This window comes from Xiphophorus maculatus, chromosome 17 (genome assembly GCF_002775205.1).
Source record: "Xiphophorus maculatus strain JP 163 A chromosome 17, X_maculatus-5.0-male, whole genome shotgun sequence".
NCBI lineage: Eukaryota > Metazoa > Chordata > Actinopteri > Cyprinodontiformes > Poeciliidae > Xiphophorus > Xiphophorus maculatus.
The window spans coordinates 6402642-6427330 of record NC_036459.1 but is presented as its reverse complement, the minus strand read 5'-3'; the positions used below and the strand labels follow the sequence as shown (position 1 = coordinate 6427330).

Sequence of the window (24689 nt, the reverse complement as noted above, 5' to 3'; positions counted from 1 at the left end):
TTCCAGTGAACGGTAAGTTTGATATCCTCAATTGTAACTGATTATACTGTATAGTTTTAAAGTCTTTGTAGCATGCTGTGTTTTTTGTTTCTCATTTCAGTTCACTCATGACCCACTTCCAGCTCATTGCTGCACCATCTACAGCAAGGGGGAGTTGACTTCCAACTCTAGCGAAATACTGGACTTTTTATTTTCTGCTTCCCTTAACCAGAAGAAAGAACAGCAGCATCAATCTCTCCAAGTGATTAAACAGATATCTGAGAGTTCTGACAATTTCTTTTAAATTCTTAGCATACAGTATATGCTCCAAGCTCTTAATGGAACTTATTTCAACGAAGGTTTTCACAATTATAAGGTTTACCGTTCTAATACTTTTTCACACAGGGCCAGATTGGTTTGGAGAACCTTTTTTTTTTTTTTTTTAAATTATCTCATTTGAAAAGTGAATTTTATATTTCTATTTTATCTTTACCTAACATCAAGATTTGTTTGATTATTTGAAACATTTATGTGTGGCAAAAAAAAGCAAATACTGATGAAATCTGTAAGGAGCTAACACACTCTTACAACACTGTATTGAAACAGATTCTAAATATACTCTTCACATGCCAGCAGAGGGCACTGCTGCACCATACCTCAGAGAAACATGTAGATATGAGATGTTTACATTTGGAAAAAAAACATCCAGGCTAAGTATTTGTTATAATAACTAAACTTATGTAGGTTATTACAACAGTAGCAGGTAAGAGCTTATATTTGTCACAGTACAACCTATTGGAATGTTGGAATGCCATAAAAACATTTGTACAAATACCTCCTTATTATATCACCACTTAATAAAAGTAACTCTTAATTTAACTACCATCACCTGCTTTTATAAGACATGTAAAATTTACAAACAGTCTCTTGGCTTTTGACAGTCTTGGCACTTAGACTCACAGGAACATTCACTAAATCCTCAAGAAGTCTTATCAAACCTCCTGAAACATTTTTGCAGCTATCGTGTTTAAGAAGTACATAAAGCTGACATGCACTATCAAATATCATTTCAAATTTCAATCATCTTGCTGCACAAAGCAGACACTCATTTCAGGTCCCTCTTAATAAGAGTCTGTTTTTATAAATCTATAGTCTCACTGCAGATGCTTAAAGAATCCATTTGTCTGCAAACTGTAATGAATTCCTGCTGCACAGATCGATCTGTCTCAGTTGACAGGTTCAGGCTTTCCTGTGAGGCAGCTCCCAGAGCTTGGTAGTGTCTTTGTGGGTTATGGGAGGCCACATTTGAGCCTTCCTGTGGAAGCTGCCTTGTATGTCTCTCTGAACTTGGGCAAAGAACAAGAGAGGAGCCATCAAGAGAGGCACGGTACAGAGAGCAGGACGAGGAACTGCTTCTCCAACGTTCAGCTGATGAATTGCTGGAGGATGAGCCTGTGGAGGGAGATGTTGGAGCCCCTTCTGTGGCTACGCCTTGAGACTGGCTGGCAGAAAACTGTAGCTGAGTGGCCATTTCAAGGCAGGATGAGGGTCGATAAAGACTGGAGTCGGTGGAGAGAGGATCACAGGGGCCATTGCTTGGAAGCGTCCAGTGGTTGTTTACAGATGTGTCACTGCAGCGAATAGGTCTAACAGGACTGAAGAGGCTCATGGGAAACAATGCTTCACTGAAGAGTGCTTCGTCTATGCTACGGCGCAAGTTGATAGGTGAAGGGGGTCGCAGGTCTGCAGTGGAGTCGCTTGAAAGTGAAGATCCACCTGAGGGCTCTCTGCCTCCCCCGTCCTCAGGTTTTTCTGAACACAATAAACCTAAATCCAAGTCAAGATCTCGATATACTAAGGCCCGGTTGCTGTGGTAGAGGAGGTCCAAGCCATTCAGGCTGCTTCCAAGCCTCTCATCCATCAGAGTGTAAAGTGGAAGGCTTTCTGTCTCTCCAAGTCCAACAGTGTCAACAATAGCAAGCTTCTCCTGCTGGCTGAGTGTCCACTGGTAGGTCCCAGGCAGGATGGGGGACTTGGATGCTAGGAGTTCAGTCCAACAACTTCCAGCTGCTGGAAGCTGGTCGGAACAAAAAACTGGTTGAGCAACCACTAAAGCTAAGGTGAAACAGACCAAAAGTTCACACAGTCTACAGCTAAACTGGAAGGCCCACCAGGGCCAAGGGTAGAAGACCTCCTGCCCACCAATAACACCCATAGCATTAAGCATTGCATAAAACTGCAGTCCTGCACAAGCTAAAGAAAACAACGCTGAAAGACAAACGGTTATAGCTGCACGGTTCCAATCCCGACTCTCAGCAAATGGGCAGCGGTTGTAGCGTTCAGCTGGTGTTGGAGATGTGTTGTTCAGATGATAGATGTGTTTTGAGTCTGCCCGAACATAGATATAGAAAACAAAATAGGCAGCAGATAGAAATGTTGCGAGTGCCACAAAGGCTCCACGAGAGATCAGCGACAGAAAGAGGCACAAAGGGGGCGTTTGCCGATAGAACTTCAAGAAAGTCACTGGACCAAATGCAGCAGCAAAGTGCAAGACAACTAGACAGACCAGGAAACAGGGTCTCTGAAAGGCTGAATATGAGAGCTGCATTCTTGAGCGCATTGAGAGGAGAAGAAAAACCAAACCGAAAGCTGCAGTAAGACAGGGAAAAGGTGCTTCAAAGAGCATGAGCGATGCCTCTGTGGAGGATATGCGATCCTGGTGGCCATAGGCATCATAAAGAAGGGAGAAGGACCTGGTGCATGCAGCAGCTAGAAGGAACAGGCTGACTAGAGCAAAATAGCCACACCCAGATGGACATCTCAGTGGCAAGCAAAGCAGATTGAGTGCAGAGGTGAGTGTTAGCACTGCAAAGACTCCCCCTGCACCATAGACATGGGCCTCCCATGCCAGGCCCCAGGCCGCTATGGCACTGTTCCAGTCAGTGTATAAGGGCACCAACATGGGTGTAGCTGGGATTAGGAAGGCGTTGGTTGACTGGTTTGTGGCAGTGATATTTTGTGTGGGTTTCATTCTCAGGGAAGTAGTGGCATCCCAGGTGTAGGAGAGGTTGCAGATTCCAGAGCGTTCCTTATTGCAGTCTGGAAGTAAGGTGCTGTCACTGTTTGGTAGGTTAGATGTCCAGTCTTCAGTGTACAGAAGTAATGATGGAGATTCAGAGGGAATACCTGCAGTGACAGATGATGAGACAATTAAATTTACTTTGCATAACTGATAGTATTAATAGCATTTTTATGACAGTCAAAAATCGAGAAGACAGAACAAGAAGATGAATTATTTACAACTCTGGAGAACTGGTCTAAATCTTCTTTCACAACATTTAGCTATTTGTAAGAACAAGAGTGGAAAACAATCTGCTTTGATCCACACTGCAAAAATAATGCTGCTTGTAATGTGCTAATCCTGGAAAAACCTGTAAGTTCACAACTTTAAACTGAGCTAGGCCCAGAAAAGTGTGTGTGTGTGTGTGTGTCACAACCACAGAACTACTTTTTCCTGCATTACATAAGCCATCTGGACTTTCCATGTAACTTACTTATGACCGTGTTTGTCATGTTTTGGCACTACAAAGAAACTCATTTAGCTTTGAGGATTTGGGAGTAACCATGTCTGTGTGAAATGTGCAAAAAAGCATTCACGGGCCATGTTGTAGTATGCTAATGTGGTTTGAATGCAAACCAGTTCATACAGAAAGCATGTCTCTTTTTCAGACTCCACAACACAGAGCTTCTCATGTTTCTGCTTGTTCTTTTTTATAATAATAATCATTAAGTTGGCTGCTATGGCTGAGCTAGTGCAACCCATGGGGAGAAACAGCATCTGATTTGCACACACACAGACTCATTAGTGATCTTGCTGCTGGCTTATCAGAGACAATAACACCTTCATGAACAGTCGGGGACTATAATGGACCCCCAATGACAGAAAACAGCAGCCAGAATAAACTGACAGCACAGTTAATCACACTGTGGGCAGCTTCAGAGAAGTGTGAAGCATTACCTTTTTGCAATTCTTTTCACGTTACAAGGATCTTCCTCACATTTTCTAATTTGTGTAAGTAGCTACATGAATATAGAAACTGAAAAAAACATTGGTTATATTCCATTTAGCAATACCTGGAGAATTCATCAAACCTTGTGGTGCCAGTTTAAAACTATAGATGTCCTGCCCCTGGCACCACAAAACCTCAAAATGTTTCCATATAAATTGAAGTTGTCTTAATTTTTTTCCAACTCCAGCTAAGTTTTTATTCCGGTTTTACATTTTTTTTGGTCTCACTTTTGTAAGTTACGTTTTTGTGTTTTTCTCTTAGTTCAGTGCTGTTGTTTTAATTTTCTTTTGGCAAAACTAGGGGAAACACTCATCGGTGGATCTGATGCTACTAAGCTTTTTTCCCCATGTTTTTCAAGTTACATAGTTTTATTTTACAAGTATTAAATATGCAAGTAATTTTGCATGCTTTATATTATTTATTCTGATGGCTTTTCTGTCTTTTAGGTTATAGACTAAATGCATGACTGCTGCTAGTTCTGTTATGTTAACAATGTCTGGCTTTGGAGCTGCAGGTGAAGAAAGAAAGGATGAAAAACACCTTTTATTATTCTCTCCATAAGAGGAAAACACCCTTACCCTCTAATGCATTTTGCCTGTATCACACAATGCTCATGGGTGTTGTTCAAACAATATGTGGTCATCTTGAGGTATGTGGAGAAAGAGGACATTCAAGTAACAATATTAAATGACTCTATCTTGTCCTCCTAGACCTAGTTGCTTAATATGTTTTTAAAACCATTATTTTTCTCTCTTCCTGGCCTGGTGCTTGTCTTTATCATTTTTCTTGTTTGTTTTGTGACCTGAGTGTTGGATAACTGTCCCAGGCTTGGATGGAAATTTCAAGCTTATGGAAATATGACCCCACTGTGAGCCGCTAGTGCTTCTGTCAGTGTAATACAGCAGCTTCATTTCAGAGAGTCTGTTGTTTTGTCCTGAGTTTTGTCAATATCCAGACATAGTCATAGAAATATTCAGCTGACTCTTTGAAATGCAACACACTTCACACAGAAATCTGAGCTAGCTGGAAACAGAACATGGAAAGCACATATAAAGCTAATATTGTTTTGTTACCAAAATAAAAATAGTCACAGTGGACAAAAAATAAAACTACAATTAAAGGTATGCCATCAAAAATGTGCTTGTGGTTGCTTTTTTTTAATAGATATTATGCCTAGTACCCAGGGTTGCTAACTAGCTTTTCCTCTTGTTGCTAATTAGCAGAGTTGGGATTGAAAGGTCAGCAGTGAGAGGCAGAATCAGGCTACAGGATGTCTTGCTGAATGCTACAGAGACTCATGTTGAAAGTACATGCATGATCTCATATTACCATAAAACATAATGAATTTGGTGATTAAATGAAAACGTTAAGGCAAATTAAAAACCTGTGCTTGACATTTTATCAACATATTTGTCAAATACTCCAACAATATGTTAGTTCTGTGATTTTGCCATAGCATTTAGTAGTGGTACAGAAAATTTGGCTGAAGTGTAAAACAAACACTTCAGCCAAAACAGTAGGTATTTTAAATGTGGAGCCTGCTGATAAAGTAGGTGGGGTTAGGAACAGTGTTAGGTCAGTGACTTGTCTAGCCATTTGTTTACTTTTCAGGGCTTGGAAGCCAACGAGTTAGACTGAGTGGAAACAGGGATGGGCGATGAATTAGGCCCACGTTTTTCTTCTTTGCTCTTGTCAGCTGGCGTCACATTTGATCTGCCGGCTTGCTGTGTGGGTGCCTACGGTACATGGACAGATGGGAGCTTGACATTCCACTTCATGCTGCTTGGTTATCTGACACATTCCTGTGCTAACAAGTCTCTCGTGTTAAGCTAAGTTGACACATCAGAAGCAGACGGAAAAGTAACCATGATGGATACCAAGGGAAAGATTATAAATATTGTAGAAGACAAAAAGAAGATGCTTTCATGTAAGCTGTTGTATTTAGCACCCCCAGTTTCATTCATCCAACACATATTTGAATTAAAGAAAAAGGATAGTTTTCCAGTTTTTTTCCCTAAAAAAATAAACCTACCTCTGTGACCAAATTCACATGGTTTATTTCATATAAAACTAAACTGAGACTTTTTATTCAAATATTTGATGAAGACTAGTAATAGAAATGTGGAAAAATCATATTGTGCACATGGATATTCATTTTGTAATTTCTTCCATTGTCACTTTTAAAGACTGTAGTGTCTCACTTGAGGCACCTAACCTAAAGCTAAGGGAAAGTGATGCACACAAAGTGCTCTTTTTATTGTCAAAGGACTATAAAACCCATTTCCACCTTGTACTGGCTGCAAGTTTATTCTGCCTCATAAAACTAAAATCTTTGTGTAGTTGGAAGCTGTTTGTCTTTGTTTTCCATTAGGTTCACCTCTGGGAAAGCAATTAAATGGGAGCACTGAGGGAAGTTAGATTAAACATTATGAGGAGGAGGACAAGTTTACTTCAGGGTAATTATTGAACAACAGCAACTTCTTAAATCATTTATTATGCAGTGAAAAGAGACCTGCTGGCAAGAGTATGTGTAACAACAAATTTGGTTCATCAATCTCTTTGGGTATTTTTAGAAAATAAATAGATTCACAGACTTAGAATATTTGTCGGGTTTTTTTCCCCACTCACTTTTGACTTACTAGATTAAGTGGCACGTATCTCTTCATTATTAACGTGTGGAAAATTCGACAGGTCTATTTTTGAAAATCACATCACATCATCTGCTATTCTGGGTGAGGTAATGTAGGTTACATCTGCTGCTGTGATCTGGGCCAAAAGTGGATCCATTCAAAAATGTGTCTGAACAGAAATAAGTTTCATAATTATGTACATTTACAATCGACCCACACATAAAACAGGCTTCATGAGAATATTTTATCATTTGATATTATGTAAATATTTCATGGACCTACACTTTTACACTTCATCCTAGAAACAATAATGAGGATAATGTAACTAACCATCACTATGATTTAAATTGATACCTGAAATATTCTCTGAAAATACTTCTTCAATTTGCATAGATATAAAAATCATATTAAGAGTGAAAGATGGCATGAGGTTGAAGTACAAAGAGATGGTTTTTGTCTTTTATTTCTTGTTCATCTAAGGCTATTTTTTTATTTGCAGTGTGGGAATGTTTGTTTCTTTGAATTCTGTTCTAGCTGGAGTAACTATCCTTGTGTGTTACTAGTAGCAGTGATTCCGTTTGTCACCCAGTCACATCAGATTGTAGAAAGAAATATAGTTTATTTGAAAAACAAAATGGCAGCCTTTTATGTCATCTGTTGATAAATTAAGTGCTTATTATTTAAAAAAAAATAGCTGCTTGTCTTTGAACCAATTACTTTCGTTGTATCTGAGAACAGTTCTGGGGCGTATTTGTTCAGTGTGTGGGCATCGATCCCTATCTTTTCTGCTCTCTGGTGTGCAGTCTTAATTGGTTGAAAATAAATGATTGACTAGGACTGCAATTTAAAAGAAGCTATGATTTGTTGCTGGTGTGTTTTCTTACCTGTGTTGTGTTCCGTGGATGTTTTCTGTAGCTGAGCAGATGATGTGGAAGTGTCTGTCAAAGGTGTGTCAGCATCCCCGTCTGTAGTTGAAGTAACCACAGCTTCCTCCTCTTCCTTAGTCTCTTTGCCTGGTAGCTCTAGGAAGACACACGCAGTTTCACCTCATAATGATCTCAACGTAATTTAATTCACGAAGCACTGCATCTCTGGAGTAGAAAAGTAGATTAGTAGACCTGAAGCTTTCCAAAGGATAGCTTAACCATTTCTTCACTCTGCACACAGCATATCTAAGACTTAACTCTGTAGAAAATGGAACGACTACATTTCTCAACCCAGTTCTGTCAAGAATTGGTCAATCAACCACTTAGATGCAGGCAGCCATCCATAGAACAGTAGACTGGGCCTTTTGTGGTCTAATTACATTGACATCCTTATGTGGATGGGTGTGTACATCCTGGCTCACTACAAATCTAGACTCTTTTCTAGTGTAGCCAGAAGGGGAGAAATCTTAGTTTTAGAAGATTTTTCATGACTAAGAAAAATTTTTTAAAATCCTTTTGTTGTATTAAGTATATCTTTGTAACTTTTTATATTTTCAGCGTTAAATACCAATCCTACCAGGTACGACTGTGTGAAAAGATTTTTAAACCACAGTTTGGTAACTCCCGCGACGAAAATGAGGAAAATAATTATCACCTGTGTATGAAAATACAGACCAGAATATTCTGATATTGGTCAGTGGTACAATTCCGGTCAGAGGTTTACAAAAACATTAAGATCAACATAAATATCATTAATTTGGGAGATTTCATGATTTATTTAAAACATTCTAGGGTTCTGTGGGTAAACTTTCTGTACAGCACACAAAATTAATGATTGTTAACAGGAGAACAAGTGGAGAATTATTTTAAGTCAAGTGTTGTTCAGGGTTTTGTAAGGATGTAATGTTCAAACCTTAATTAGATGTTGTTGAAAAATGTTAAATATAATTCTTCCTGATGAAGATAAACCAAACAGTGGATTAGTTGTGCAGTTAGAAACACATATAGATAAGCTTTTAAAAATTGATGAGAGGGTTACTGCTTTATGTCGACAACACAAGCAGCTCAGCGCAGTTTCTCAGTTCCGGTTACAGACAGGATCACATGTGCATGTGACAGGAGATTAAATTATGTATAATAAAATCTGCTGCAAATGGTTTAATGAGAATAAACATGTGCACAAGCTGACTTAATCCCGTAAGAACAGTGAGGGTTCGGGTTATTAGCTCATCATAGGCAACAGTTCTAATGATCGACTGCTTGTACAGAATGCTTAAATAGGAAAATAAAAACACAAGGGGTTGTAAGAAAAGCTGAAGAAGCTAAATTTCCTCTTTCATTGCTATTCAGGTCACTCTTTCATGTTAGTGCTGAATTATTACTTTAGTGACTAATGAGTTTGTGTATAATTTGCTTTTATCATGTCCTAAAGAGGTCAGATAGCTCAGTTTCCTTAACCATTTTCAAGTATATGAAAGGTTTTATATCTACGATAAGTGTTTGACTTTTCTTTGATGCGATGTCACTATAAATTCTTGCAATTCATTGTTTATGCCAGATTGCAGAAATAGGTCATGAAATATCACAATACATTAGAAAATTTTAGCAAGCCTTTTTGTGAATTGCAAATCAGTTTTATCATAATCATTAACGTTACAAGAACTGAAACAAAGATTTCTGAGCCATCTGTACTGATTTTGGCTCAGCAGTTTTCATGTAATGTTTTAGAGCTCCCAATTATGTTCAACAGAAAGATGATGTTGCTCCCTATTTCATCATGACCAGGATAAGCCTGAGTGAGTTTTCTGAAAGAAAAGCACTCACGGGTTTCTTAGAAATACCCTGAGCTTGAATAGACAAAGAAAGCAGAGAATGGAGGGCAGCATAGAAGAAACCAGCAGTATGATCATCTAATCGAGAATAACAAAAATAAAGAGATGCCCTGCTTTCCCTGTTATATGTCAGTCTGACATGACTGTATAGATAAACACGCTAGAATGAATGAAGTATTTCTGTGTTATGATGTATGGATTTTTTTCCCATTAGGTTTAAGATAATTCAGATTTTATTGGGTTTTTTTTCATTGTCTTAATATTTGCTTCTTACACTGCTTATATGAAACAAAGTTTTTGATAAGCACAATTTCACCTTTCCCCTTCACATTCCCAAGATTGGATAATTTTCTACTTTTAGGTATCAAACAATATCTAAAAGACAGGGCTATGATTTCTGGATTACAGCTCTTTATGACTATACATTTAACTCATGTCAGTCATGATTGAGTTTTTATTTCAGTGCCTCCGGTGGCAGAAAAGAGCAATACCTTTGGAAAAATAAGCCTCAGTTTTTCTATTCCTGCCATTTAGGGTGGAATTAGCATGCTTGCTTTTATTTTACAACATTTGAAGGGTTGATGTTGTGCTGTAGCATTGAAATAAGAAGTAACTCCTATGATGAGCTCAGGAGACTCGGAATTCCACCAGGTGTTTATAAATTGCTTGTACCTTCTGGTCTGGAGGAGCTGAGTGAGAAAGACGTAGGAAAAGTTGCTCGACGAGACGGAAGCTCAGCTGGAGCCTGCAGCTTTCTGGGACTTTGTGGAAATAGGTGGCACGTTTTAGGAACTACTGATTCAGGGATTCCTCATACATGCATGAAAATAATCAAAGATTAAAAAAATTTAAGTAACACTACATACAGGTATGTTTTTGATTAAGGACAAATATTATAACTAAAGCTCAAAAAAGTCAGTTTTACATTTTGACACTATAAAATTTAGTGTCAAAATCTTAATCCCCAACTTCTGTTTCTTTTTTACTGTCTCCTAATTGCCCTTGTTTGCTTGTGTTGCATGGTGCCTTAATGGATTATCTGACACAAATGTGCAGCATTGCTGTTCGTTTTCATCCCTGACAGCCTTTTCAAGGGCAAGGTCACATAGCAAATGCTCTTCTAAAGCAGGAAAAACTACACGTTTTTGTGGAGAAGATGCTTAACATCTTCAGACATGAAATTACTCAAATTGCAAAAACTGGGTAGTTCTTATTTTAATCCCCATTAATCGTAAGGTACTGTGTGTACATTTATATGTATTTCTTTCTCACACATTTTTGTTTTCTAACCCTCTCCAAGCATCAGTGACCCTAAAGCTGAATTTTATGTCCATGGACCAAAATGAAAGGGATTTGTGTTTGTAAAAAGATAAAATGACTTTAAAAATGAAATGGGGTGGGGAGGGAGGGATCTGTCTAAATGGCAAGAAGCCCGTTCACCATCCTAATGGCAACTGGCAAACAGACGGTCCCACAGGAGAGATGGTGGTTTCGCTGAGTGTGCATTCAGAATACTGATACATGAACACAGAAGCCCTCTCCGCCCAGCTGAAACCCCCTCTCTTTGCTGTTTGCCACAGTATAATGCACAGCTGAAAACAAGAGCAGACACAACAATCGCCACAGACAAAACATTCGGCAGATTCAGCACAGGGTGCAAGATCAGAATCTGGGATCACTGCATTCCAGCACAGCTGATAATAAAAGAAAGTTTCACTATGTACCTCATAATATGTCATATTACTTGTAAATATGCAAACACTAAAAATCAGTTCCCAAAGCTGGAAACGATTTAAGCATTCATAATCAGCCTTGATGGATTCAGAAAATCTTAAACTTATACTTTAACAAACTATAGCTCTACATTAATGAAGTTGAAATCCAATCAGGGTGAGGATAAACATGTGGGGGATTTAGGAATGCCAAGCAGATTCACATTATTCCGAAAAGAAAATAGGATGATACAATGTAATAAATTACAGTGTAAAATTAATTTAAATGGCATGGTGTATTTAAAGACTATAATAAGTGACATGGGTTGGGTTGGCAGCATAAGACACTTGACGCTCATGAATCATGATTTCATCAAATGCATACCAAAGCCTCCCTAGCTTGGAATAATTGACTCATGATTTTCTTGCCCAACCTTTGACCTAACATGATGAATGTGTCTGTACATGCAGGAGGATCTCCTTTTGAAATCTCATTAAGCATGCAGACACCAGCCTCACACCAGTAATGGGGGATGGGCAGAAAAAAAGGTGTTACTGTTTCAATGTCAAACATGGGACTGCTGAAACATACTCTTCCACTAGATGGTTTTGTTCACCACCTTTTCCTTTTCCGATTGGTAAACTCTGCACATTGGATTGCCTTCTACTTATGGGTTATGCTTTTAAGAAACTCATCGATGGTTAAAGTTGTAGTATGAGGGATAAAGAGGCTTAGAAACAAGGTGTGATGGATTACAGCTGGAAGAAAATTAACATAGGATTTAGGGGAGATAAGTAAACAACACATCACCCAAAGTGTCTTTTGTGTCGCCCACAGCATATTGCCCAATGAATTCCATTTCTTTATCCTTTAGGGATGCTTTGAAAATTTAATAAGACTGTGTAATTTAGTTTCTGTGTTTCTACAGCAGATTTTTTTTTTCAATAGCTCTTACAGTGCCGGCAGCTATCTTAATAAGTACAATAGACCAATTATTTGACCACTAAACAACATGATATCATGTTAAAAACTAGTACTCATCTGTGTATCATTTTAAAGCTGATTACAAGGCTTGTATTCTTGTCCTTACATACAACTTCAGAAATCTGACCTTTGCAGACATTTCACATTCTGAGTAAAGGTATTCTGATTATATATTATAAAAATGTTATTCCTTTCTCTTTAAATTATGCAATAAAGCTTCATGATCAAGATTATTCATCTGTCAGATTGATTATTGATAGATTTGAGAATGAGAAGATAAATAGCATATTTTTACTAGACTGAAAAGAGTTTTGAGCATTAATTTGCTACACTTTCAATAGAATTTAGGTTTTATATAAATGTCAATCCTTGTAGCAGAAGTATCACTGAAAAAAGCAAAACTATCAGTAGCCTTTTGACAAACATCTATCGAACACTAAAGTCCTGCCTGCACATGGTTGATCACATTTATTTAATCAATTCAGTCTCTATGGATTTGCTTAAGTCTGCTTACCTTCTACAATTGGAAAGTTGGCCCTTTGGCTTTGAGTCGTGCTTAGTATGGATTCCACAGCTAAATTACGATCGATCCAGAGGGTGGTAGAGAATACTTGAGGCTGTTGTGCAGCATTCACCATACTCGTCTTAGAGAAGCCCAAGTTCAAATGGCTTTGTGTAGTCTGGATTTCTGCTTTCGTGGTCGCCACCACTAAATTTGAATCCTTCCTGAGGGTAGAAGAGAAAACTCCTGGCTCTTGTTTATCAATCATCATAGTGGTCTCAGAGAAGCCCAAGTCTAAGTAGTTTTGTATGTGGTATAGTTCTGATGTTGTCCTGACCACTTCTAAGTTATGATCCGTCTTGAGGGCAGCAGAAAATACTTCTGAATGTTGTTGGAAGTTCACCGTACTGGTCTCAGAGAAACTAAAGTCTAAAGGGTTCTGTGTGGGGTTAATGTCTGAGGTTGTGCCTTCTACCATGGTAGGACCTGTCTTTAGATAAGTCGAAGTAACCCCTGGCTGCTGCTCAGTGTTCACCAGACTAATCTCAGACAAGCCCAAGTTCCAGTTACTTTGTGTCGAGTGAATTTCTGATGTTTCTTTAACTGAGTGAAGCGCAACACTAACAGATAAATCTTCTTGTTCCCCAACAAAATTACTTTCTGAAATGGCTGGAAGAGTATCATGCCCCAGAAGGTGTGTGCTGGTTTGAATAGTCTCCACCAGTCCCGGGTTGGGTGTTGTGGTTTGGACTGTTTTCCATGTCAGGGCAGTGGGAACTGTAGTTTCTGGTGGGATTGTTGAAGAAATCCTTTCTGTATGAAAGATGGTCTCCCGGTAAACACTATTGGGGAGAGGATTTTCAGTGGCACCTGTGCTAGAAGTCTCTGCTGATGTGGATCTCCATGGTGTTAGCATATGTGTTGTGTTTTGTTCAGGAGTGTTACTTCTGTGAGGACTGTTTGTGAACTGAGTATTTCTGATATGGCTGCTTGTGGGAGAAACAAAAGTCTCAGTGTTGCTCTGAGCAATGCTGCTGTATGGCAAATCTGATGTCCCAGTGGGAGGTGGCTCAGTTCTTATCTTTGTCACACTCATAAAGTGCCCTTGAGTCAATGTTGTGGTTTGTTGAGATTCCTCAGAATTGCTCCCTTCTCCTGATCCCGTGTGGTCTTGAAAGAGACCGATTAGTTCTGTTACCCCTTTGGTAGTTGTAGTTGAGACAGCATCTTCATTTTTGCCACCTGAGCTCCCAAAAATGCCAAATGTTGGTATGGAGGAAAACTTGGGCATGGATGGAAGCCACGAGTAAATGCTAGATTTCTCTTCAGGAGAATTTTTGCTTGATGGTGTCAGTTCCCCAGTGGCCTCTTCGTCGGCCAGAGCTCGGCTGTGAAGTAGCAAATAATACCAGAAGAAGAGAGCCATGGTCCAAAGGAATCGAAGCATGCTGTCGACTGTGAAGCAGTGATTGTCACATGTTGTTCTCTATTCTTCTGACCCCTGAGGCGGGTAGGGCTGGCTTCTCTACTAAATGACCTAAAAGACAAGAACACACAGGACACTTGGTGACACACTTTTCTTCTGCAACATTTAGGTTGACTTGACTTGAAAGAGTTGGCTTCAGTTCATTTGTCTTTTTCCAAGGAACACATTTGAAAGAAGAACTTTACTTAGTGGCCCACTTATTTAAGTGTTGAAAAGATCAAATTCATGACAACCAAATGTTGAAGTCAGATGGCAGCTAAGATTGTTATGTCACCAATTCTTAGTAATGCAAAGAATTTAAATACATTAAGTAATTCAAAGTGCTTTACAATTAAATAAAAGAAGAAACATAAGGGAAAATGCATTCAAGCATAACATATGCAGGAAGAATGTACAATTGTGGTGATAAAAAAAAAATCTTTGAACTACAAAGGAAGTTCCAGAAGAGACTGTATTTTAGACCTGATGAGAAAAAACAATTAAGCTGGAGAATGTTCAGATTCATCCATGTCCATCCATTTATGCAGTGATATGTTCTCTAAGCTGAGCTGGAGCACTGAAGAATTGAAGTCTGGCTAGTCAGCTTAAGAACAGGGGGATCTCCGATTCTTTTGTAAAACATTACATGGTTTAAAGTCACCAGCGTGTTGCCTCAGTGAAAAAATTGGAGCACCAAAGGAATTTCCCCTGGGAGAACAACAACCTGTGTGCTTCAGCTGTACTTAACTTCCTCTGAACATAAGCAGGCTTTGGCCTTGTTGTCTTTAAATCTCAGATTTATTCGTTCTTTCAAACAAAGGTATTTGTGTGGGAGTGAAAAAAATAACTCATCAATATTTCCAGAAATCTGCAACGATTACGAAGCCCTCTTTCTCTTTGATGCTTTGTCTCTTTCTAAATAATTTTTTGCTCTTTCAACCTATTCTTTTTGATTCGCAACTTATTTTTGCAGATTCATGTCATGTTTCTTTAGTGTCTTAAGTAAATTATTTTCCTTTCCAAAGGCTCACAAATTTAATCATTTATGAGCCAAAAAAGTCTCAGTGGTCAGTAGACTACCTGTTTAACCACCCATTTCTCCCTGTATTTTTACCTCTAGAGATGAACGACACCTTCTTAATAAAAGTCTGAACTCTGACTAACAGAGGATTAAACAGAGCTTCCCACACATACTCTACTTTTAGCACTTTGATTGAGCGGCGTGAAGATCAGTTTCCATAGGGGTAATGCTTATTTTTGGTAGTCGTTTGTTGGAGCTTGCAGTGACCAACCTGCACACTGTTCAGACACGCAGAAATGTGATTGTAGTTGAGATTGGACTTCAGTCTGTATGTTTGCACACTGTGTACTTATTTGCCCACTTGTACTGTTCTGTAGTTGGTGTAAACACCCACGCGTGCTCTTCCTTCTGGTTTCTTCAGAGATTTTGTCAACAGCTTCTAATACAAATAAACAGCTAAAGGGAATAGTGTCTTGAAGTAAATTATCTTTTCTCTCCAGTTGCTCTGCCATAAAATATTTATCATTAAAACAGTAGAAGGTATGCATAATTTAGTTTGGCTAACATTCTCACATTTCACTAGTATCACTTTCATTCATCATCTTAAAGTGAAGGAAAGCTCAAAAAAGGTGAAAAACACTATGCAGGATAGATTTAACAAATGCTACTCAGGTTTTTTCCATTATGTTATGTTACCCAATGTACATGGAAAGACAGTACCTCCATTTATTTCTTTTTTGGGGGCAGTTTCTTTTCACCTCAGCAGGTTCGTCATCTTCCTGCATCTCTGGGATATCTGTACCTCATCAAGCCTTGTGATATTCTGAATCATTACCACTATGTGACTTGTACATGGCAGTAGTAATTTGGGAGCAATATGGCAGTCATTTGCAACCTTAGTGTTTGCATCCTCAGCAGTATTGCCAATCTTTGGGTTATGTTTTGTTATATCCATACCAATTTTCTGAAACGTACTCCAGATTCCAAGTTTGACCTTAAATATTGAACAGGAGTGCATAGTGATGGAGTTTTGACTTTAAGTCAGAAGTCTGTGGATTATAATAACTTGGGAAAAGGAGAGTCAAATTGCACAAACAGACTTATTTGGGAAAACTATTTTGCCACTTCATATTGATATTCAAAGTTTTGTTCAGTCTGTAATTTTCTTTTTAAAAAAAGCATCTTTAGTCTCCTGGGCTGCTTATTCATTAATGAACAAGCATGCCAACTTGCTCAGGCATCAAACATCCTATTGAGAATATGAACACACCTTTAGTTATATAAGGACTCGATAACCCTTAGACGCATTCCTGTCACCCTGAAATACTTACAAAAGTCTACCATATAAAAGAAAAGCAGTGATACTAGAAGAAGAAACTATTCCATCTTGACCAAGCCAAAGCAATTGAGGTTATGAGTTAAAATATATTGCAGTGTCATCTAATAATGATGAATTGCTGAATTACCTGTCATAAATAATCAGTTTGATTGTCACTTCCATCATTTTGAGTAATGAACAAGCAAGTCCACATAGCTTCCTCACCATGTTATTACCATCCTTCTGTTTTTTAGTAATCACCCACCACATCTGACTCATGCCTGGTTAAGTTGTGGTTGTAAATGGAACTAAAGTGTACCAAGTGTCAGTCAGGAAATTAACCACATACCTTCTGTTATTTTGTTTCCATTTCTCAGATGGAAGGATGAATCTGATGCTGTGCTGCATTCAATGAAGCAGAGGTGCACAGAGCAAACAATACAGGCAGCAGAACAGAGACAAAAACTCAAACCACCATGTTATTATTCTATTGAACACTTATCAGTGCAAGAGAGAAGCTCAACACTGCAGCAGTCTCTGTCATGTGCATCTTTGTTTGCCAGAGTCTTTCTGTGTGTTTATCAGAATCCCTTTTTTGATTCACTTTCTGAGCACAAGCAGCCATCTTGATCATAATCTGCCCTCATCTTGCTGTAGTCTACTTCTGTATGGATGTTTGCTTTTCTTTTGTTTTACTGATCTGGTGTCAGAATGTTGCCTGTTTAAGTCTTTCAAATCTTTAAATCTTAATGCTGCAGTTGTAGTTGCCCTTATTTAAAGGGAAAAAACATGATCACATAGTTAAAATTAGGATGGAAAATGCTGTAAAACCTGAGGTGAAACAGAGAAACACTATCAGAAATAGAGCTGTTTGTCTTTGCTTACTGGCTAAAAAGTAGACTCTACAATCCGTGGAGCCACAAACTGAGATGATCTGACAGTTGCCCATGTCCTTACTTTTTAACAAACCTGCTCTTAGCTGGTTTGTGTATCAGTGACCCAGTACAGTATAATGGAGTAATTCACCTTCCTGCAAATAGCTACTGCTGTGGGTGATAGTTGTCTTTTTTCCTGCATGTGTGGGTGTGCATATTTACAAGCAGTACTTTTTTCACTCTAGTATTATTTCCATGGTTATATGTAAGTGCTCTTGCATGTGGGCACACATGTTTTTTTCCCCTCATGGTCTTGCATGTTTTTTAAGTAAGGCTATTTAACGTCACGGTCTTCCATCTAGTGACCTTTTCCAGATGTCAGTTCTGCAAATATTCAATGTGACTGGGTGTTTTAAACCAACAGGGAGGCACTTCATGTCAAGTGAGGGAAGTTTTTTGTTTGAGTACTAAACATTTATTCCTAAGACAAAACAGTAGAAAATGTCTGTTGTGAGAAAAACACATATACCTAAAAAGTTTTCTGAAGTTCTCTTTAGTTTATCAAACCTAACATATGAAAGACATGATTGTAGATTTGCCCCACTCAATTTTAAACTAAGTGGTTAATGTTTTGTAAACAACAGCAACACGATGCCCTATTTATTGCCCAGACATTACCATAAACATTGATTAGATCAGACATTCCAGATCCGTTTTGCACTTTAGAATGAATCATTGTGCTTCCCCCTGAGTAAAATCACTACTACTACTGAGTTATTTTCCCCCCACTATGTTTAGAACAAGATTGAAGTGAACTAAAACATGACTTAGGTTCCCCAAGATTTTAAAACAGTTCTCTAAATGAACTTCAGCAGCTTTTTAAAAATGATAAATAGAAGCATTTGAAAATGTACGCAGTGTAAAGTCAAAATGTAAATATATACTCAAACAAATTCTTCCATTTCAGTAGACATACAAAGTAACATTCACAGTTTGATAGTTTTATTGTTAACGTTCTAAGCTCCAAGTTTAATCTTTTTCTGCTGCTTGTGTTTGAGCTAAGGTCATTTGCCCCTTTGCCAATTTCTACTCACCACTTCATTTTAAAACATTGCAAGTTTATTCCTCTCTACTGTCAGATTGAACCCAAGTCAGGTTTTCTTCAAGAGATTTTACCTCAGTTGACGTTTTTTGTTGTGAACAGAACCACTTAAAATGTCATTAGCAATAAATTGACACTAAAATTTATTTTTATACAACCCCAGTTCTAAAAATGCCATGGTGGTTTCTTGAAACACCATTTTATGAAACAATTAACCATAATGATGTTTTGAGGGATGACCATGTGTGCATTAGGCAGCTATTTACACAGAAGTTGATGATTATTAACATGGGATGTGGTGGGGGAAGGAGCCACAAACACAATAATCTTCCTGAGTGAAACACATGAATAGAATTTGTAAGGCACTGTAAACTGTTTTGGGACTAATTTCTCTTTAATTCTTAGTTCTTTATTTTTTTTCTTTATGTTTGCATATGCTGCCTTGAGGTTTTTGAGTCTGAAGTTGTTTTATGGTGACTAAAATAGGTAACATATGAACAGTTTGTACCTTTTTATCAAAATTCAAAACATAATTCTGAACTACCTCTTTAAGCTCCCTTACAACATTTAATGAATTATTTTCTTTTGTTTGGTTAGCATTTTAACACAGGGATTAACTATTGCATGCTATCCAGAATTCTGAGTTTAGTCGCACTTTAAACTATATTATTTATTCTTAATAGAAGTGGTAATAGTAGCATGAACGGTACTATTAAAGTAATATTTAAGAATTTTGAATGAAGAAGATTGCAATAATATATTTAGAAATAATTCTGAAAACATTTTTGTTTGTTGCTGTGTGCAACCACATACATTTTCACAAGACTGTAAAATGTAACATTTTGCAATGTATTTAACATTGCCCATGTTTTTTATTACTCAACAAAGAATTGAATATGCAGCCTTTAGTTTGATCAAAACCCAGTCTTAATGGGGCTCAAGTTCCCATTATTTAGAATTTTATCTTCCACATCAGAGGTCCCATAATCAACTCATGAGTTGCAGCAGATCCACAGATTGAATTATGCAACCAGCTGCAGTCAATAGTCCCTGGACATTATCGACCCTAATGAAAGCTGCTATCTTGTCAAATAGTAAAAGGAAAAAAAAAAAAAATAAGACACTGTTCTCTCTTAAAGATCTGCACCACAAGTTAGACTCTAACAGGTGACTTAACCACAGTTAGCTTTACCGCCCTGACTTCCTCTGTTTACAAACAAGATTTATTTCTTGCGTTTTCTTTGGCACGTGCTCTTGCAGCCCCAGTTAGTACATACAAGGTACCATTTAGAGCGAGTCGCTAAGCATTTCTTATGAATTACTACACAATGTATTCTGACACTTTAAAATAAGCTTTTGAACACAGCTTGAGTGTGACATTTATTGATTTGGGTAGTCGCTTAGGTTAATCTAAGCTCTGATGAATGCACCGAAGCTGATTGCTTTAAAGGATGCTCTCTGGCACAGACGTTCCACTGGCTGCCTTTGCCATGGTGACAGCCGAAGTCAAAGACGTTGCGGTAATCTCACAGATTTGAGAACCATTTGGGTTTTTCTGCTGCGTTTGAAGAAGTGTAGATTTTGCTCTTGATTGCAAATGGGCAGTTTCTCATGCAGTTCATCTCAACCAGAATGTTTCCTGTTTCACTGACATCTAAACAGATGCACATGCTTGCAAATATTCCCTGTATGCTTCACTGAAAATGGGATGAGCAGTCATGGATACACCATAACCAGGGAATTACATGCTAATGAAATATGTTACCATGGTTTTTCTCCAAATGTCACACTGAGAGACACTGTCATTAACCTTGTATGATAGCTTATAGAAATGATTTCATCTTACCAATTTATCATTCTCTATTTATCAACACACTGACAATTTTCTTACATTTTTGAGGAAATACATTTAGTTTGTGTATGTCAGATTTTTTTTTTACCTGCTGGGTCATTGCAGCTATGTTTGTTCTTCAGTATCTACAAGATTCAGTATGACTCAAACCCATACGTTCCGTATCCTTGAAGGCAAGCCTGCTAAATTAACCATCCAGGGTTAAACAGAGACATCTAAGAGCACAAGAGAATGTCAGCTGCTTACCTGCAGACGTATGTAGTAAGATGGAGAATCCACTGCAAGCGGTGTTAGGAAGAGAGTGAGTGTGTTGCAGGCAAGACGGCTTTTTGCGAGCCTCTGTGGGTTTGTCTGTGTGGAATAGAGTTCCAGTCTCCCTCCCTCTCACTCGCTCTCTTTTCTCTCTCTCTCTCTCTCTCTCTCTCTGACTCTCCCCCTGTTGGTCTCTGTCGCTCTCACTCACTGCACGGCTCCCCGTTATAATGCCCACGGTCACACCTCACTGAGCAAATTGTTCATCACCAAAGATCATCCACCACCGTGGACACTGGGGCGCATGGTTAAAACAACGACGGCTTATGCAAGCAAGCTTTCTGAAAATGAAATGCAAAGCCTACACATTCATCCACACATATCCTCAACCTCAAAGCTGCTGACCTTTGCATGCAGTTGTTTTTTTTTAAAGCATGACATTGAAATCAAACAGCACATGATATTGACTTCTCACAATATAAACAAGGTAGAGCTAGATAGATGAAATAGCTTCACATATCAGAAATGGGAAAAAAGGGCTATATTGCATGATGTTATTAAGCATTGAATGGGAGAATGACTTTCTTGCATTGTTTGATACTCCATTCCATTTCAGAATAACATCACAGAAATACATGAGGGAAAAGAACCATTGAAATTTGTAATTACTCTATTTCTGTATAACACATACATTGATTTAGCTCTAATTTTTGAAATTGGATCATTAAAAAAAAAAAAATTATCTGAGTTTAAAAGAAATGTTCAAAGTCAATGACAACTCCAAGATTGTAATTGGATCACAATCTCTGCTTATTAAAAACTTTTCCTTTATTTACCCTGATGCACTAAAAATATTGATCTACAAGTAAACTTAGTAATTACGAGAAAATCATGATGACTATTTCAGGCAGATATTAGGTTGTAAACTGTACAGGTTAAAGATGATTGATGGAAAGATTAAATAACAATGGTCCAAGGATCCATCCTTGTGGAATACCTGTATACAAAAATATTATTTTTAAATTGTTTATATATACAGTTTAATATGTTAAGGTCGGTATATTTCCTTTTCTTTTCTTTTTTTAACATACTTGAATCGTATTAATTTATAATAGTATTAATCTATAAAGGCACACTTATTAGAAAGAATATATTATGTAAGGTCCAGTTCACCTTTGGCACAGTTTGAAGCATTGTGTTGAAATTTGAACAACAAACTTATTTCTGATGAGATCTGAAGCCTGCAGTCAAAGGGTGTTCCTCTGCAAACTCTTTAGCAAAATAGTCCGAGCATCTCTGATCAAATGATCCCCAGGAATTTCAAATATAGAACAATCAGCAAAGTAAGGAAACATCATTTCCTGAGCAGAAGCTGAGTGCTCCCAGCAGTGCCGGAGCCCACTCCTCAGTCTCCCTGGGTCCCCCCAGCTGAGGGGAGATCGCCTTGATAACATCCTTCACCTTGACTCTCCTTTCTATTCTTACCACCTTTGTTTTAGTGCAGTCACATTGGAAACTCATTTCCCCTGGCTGAGCACTTTCTTCAAATGCATAGGATTGCCATATCAAATAATTGAATTTCTAGCACATTATTTTGACGTCTGAGAGTACGACAGCCCAGATACCGTTAACGGATTCTCTTTTTCTTGTGATATGTTCTGCCAAGCAGGTGGCAAGCATAAAATGACAGGAACCAGAACGATCCATGCTTTTCAAGGAAATGATATTCATTATTTAGAGATATTTTCCTAGATTTCAGCCTTTGCTCCACAGCAGAGAGTGATGTCACAGGTAAGGTTAAGCTTAGGGCAGACATAAATATTTAAGCTATGAACTGTGCCAGAGGACAGTGTTAATATAACAAGTATTGCAAGTGTTTCAGACTGCATTAATACACACACTTGCATTGCCTCTATTTGAGTTTCCTTGCGATTTGTGGCAACAAAAGGGCAGGCAATAGTAATTCTTTGAAAATGCTTACATTTTGACAAAACTGTTCGAACATGGTTAATGACTTAAAATAAAATCAATATTTCAATTGTACAACATGCCATTGTTTGTGTAGATTTATATATATAAAAAAGAGTAATACAAATGTAGAAACATGACGGTTATTAAAGTAAAAAATATTGGAGTTTTTTCTATAATTTGGCCACTCCTTGGAAATGATCATGAAAAATATAATCTACATTAGATAATTAAAAGGGCTGCACTGTGAAACAACTGCCAACAATATGCTGTGTAAGAATCCTGGTTTTGGGGTCTTGCTGCAGGGAGTTGCAGTGCATTTTGTAATTGCCCTCAGATACGAGTGTGTCTCTGTGTTGCACTGCAATGGGCAAGCACCCTGTCCAGGACGTCTCACCGAATGGAGCTAGCACCAATCACCTATCACACACATTCCTTATCAATGTGACAAACTGTTCTGTACCTTACTGTGTGTTTCGTGCCTTCTCAAGTCTTTCTGGCGTCTTTAGGACAGAAAGCATTAATCGTGCTGCGTTTGTGTGACTGTCCTCTCTCCTTGAACATGCCGCTGGCTTCAGCTGACGGAAAGTCCAGGACAATGGGTGATTGTGAGGGTAAAGGGAGTTCCTCAAAAAAAAGATGGAGACAACAATGGGCACTCACAATAGTGTATGGGCTCTGCCATGTATACAGACATTTGTGTAATTTTTTTATATGAAAATAATCTTATCAAGATCTTACAATTGCCGAAAATAATTGTTCTCTATTCAGCTGGTACTTAACTTTATTGAAAGCATATTTTTGTGTCTATTTCTCCCACTACTTCTGCTATCATAACCTAAATACCAGTGAACCGTTTCCCCCCAATAAAAGCAAAACTTTTATGTGTAAAAACACAAAAATATTGTAAAAGAGGTTTTAAATTGTTTTGTATCATTGTTTTGGGTTGAAAAGATAACAACCACACTTCTCCCTCTGATGAACAGTCTCACACATTAGCTCCAAAAGCAACATGTCTTTAATTGTGTTTTGAATGTAAACTCTATCCTACGGAAAGGAGGAGAAAATGTTTTAGAGAGCAGGATTCAAGATGTAATAAGTTGACGAAATACTGGGAACACCTGGAAATAAATTCTGAAAAGATTCTGCCAATATTCAGTTTCTTTTTTAGATGTAAATTCGCCTAGATTCTTCTAACAAAAACCTCCAATGCATGAGTAAATTGATGAAGAACTTCCGTACGGATTTAACATGCCATAGTTCTATCTGGATCATATTACATCACAATGTTGCATTGTCAGTTTTTATTTACAAAATGATATGTTCTACATATAACATATCATAAACTAACAGATGATATGCAAAGGCCTGACACTAATAAAACAGCCTTGAAAAACAAAAGTTAAATTCAGTTGGATATGTAAGTATGTATCTTGAAAGATGCAGAGACAATAAATTTGCCTAGAATGAATGCAAGCATAAATATTAGTCGATTGTCTTCTTCAGTCCCCTTAGCTAGAGTTCACTTGTGTGTTACCTAAACTCAGTAGAAGTAAAGACTGTCCAATGAAGGGCTGAGAGGTTAGAAAGAAAAGCTGCGTCATGAAGACCAAAACACATGGCAGAAAAATCAGGGATATAGATGTGGACAAGTTTAAAGACCTTTAAACTCAAATTTGCAGGCACTGCATCCAGTCTAATTGAGCTTGAACTATTTTACAAAGAACATACCCATTATCCAAAATATCCTTTACTTTGTGTTGGTTCATCACACATAGTTCTTCCCAAACTTGTGACTAAATGGGACAAAGTTGTAAAAATTCTCCTACTTACTGACTGGGTTTGGCGTACACGTCTGGTGTTAAGTGCGTCAGGCTCAGTAGTATCCAGAGGTTTTTTTTTTCTGATTTATTATATTTTGTTACACCCTTCAAGCACAAAACACCATAAAGTGTGTTAATATTTCCAGTTGGGTCTGGTTATATTTTCCAAACTGCCCTTTGTATTTCCTCATTGTAACCTCAAAATCATAATTGCTAAGTAGAAAGTTATTTAGATATTGCAATGCTTTGACAGCTTAGATGCGGTTCGCTGTGTTGATTTCATTGTGCAGATGAATCGTCTGAAGAAAATGTGATGCTGGGTGAAAGTATGATTGAGTGAGAAGAGCAAAAAGGAAAAGACTGAGAAAAAGCAGGAA

At 37.9% G+C, this 24689-nt stretch overlaps 1 protein-coding gene across 1 annotated transcript; it reads right to left on the bottom strand.

Annotated features, from left to right (window-relative positions):
* Positions 1-438: 438 nt before the first annotated feature.
* On the bottom strand, positions 439-20740 carry LOC102223237. Its single transcript, XM_005810746.3, has 4 exons — positions 20516-20740; positions 12649-14173; positions 7564-7701; positions 439-3165 (listed from the first exon to the last, which is right to left on the bottom strand). The coding sequence occupies exons 2-4, from the start codon at positions 14081-14083 to the stop codon at positions 1118-1120; spliced, it is 3621 nt and encodes a 1206-aa protein (XP_005810803.3). The 5' UTR covers positions 14084-14173; positions 20516-20740; the 3' UTR covers positions 439-1117.
* Between the last annotated feature and the right edge of the window lie 3949 nt (positions 20741-24689).

Coding starts and splice junctions, on each gene's coding strand:
- LOC102223237 (XM_005810746.3), bottom strand. CDS start 14,083: ATGCTTCGATTCCTTTGGACCATGGCTCTCTTCTTCTGGTATTATTTG. Junction 7,702..12,648: donor CAACTTTCCAATTGTAGAAG/GTAAGCAGACTT, acceptor GTGTCTTCCTAG/AGCTACCAGGCAAAGAGACT. Junction 3,166..7,563: donor ATCCACGGAACACAACACAG/GTAAGAAAACAC, acceptor CTGTCACTGCAG/GTATTCCCTCTGAATCTCCA.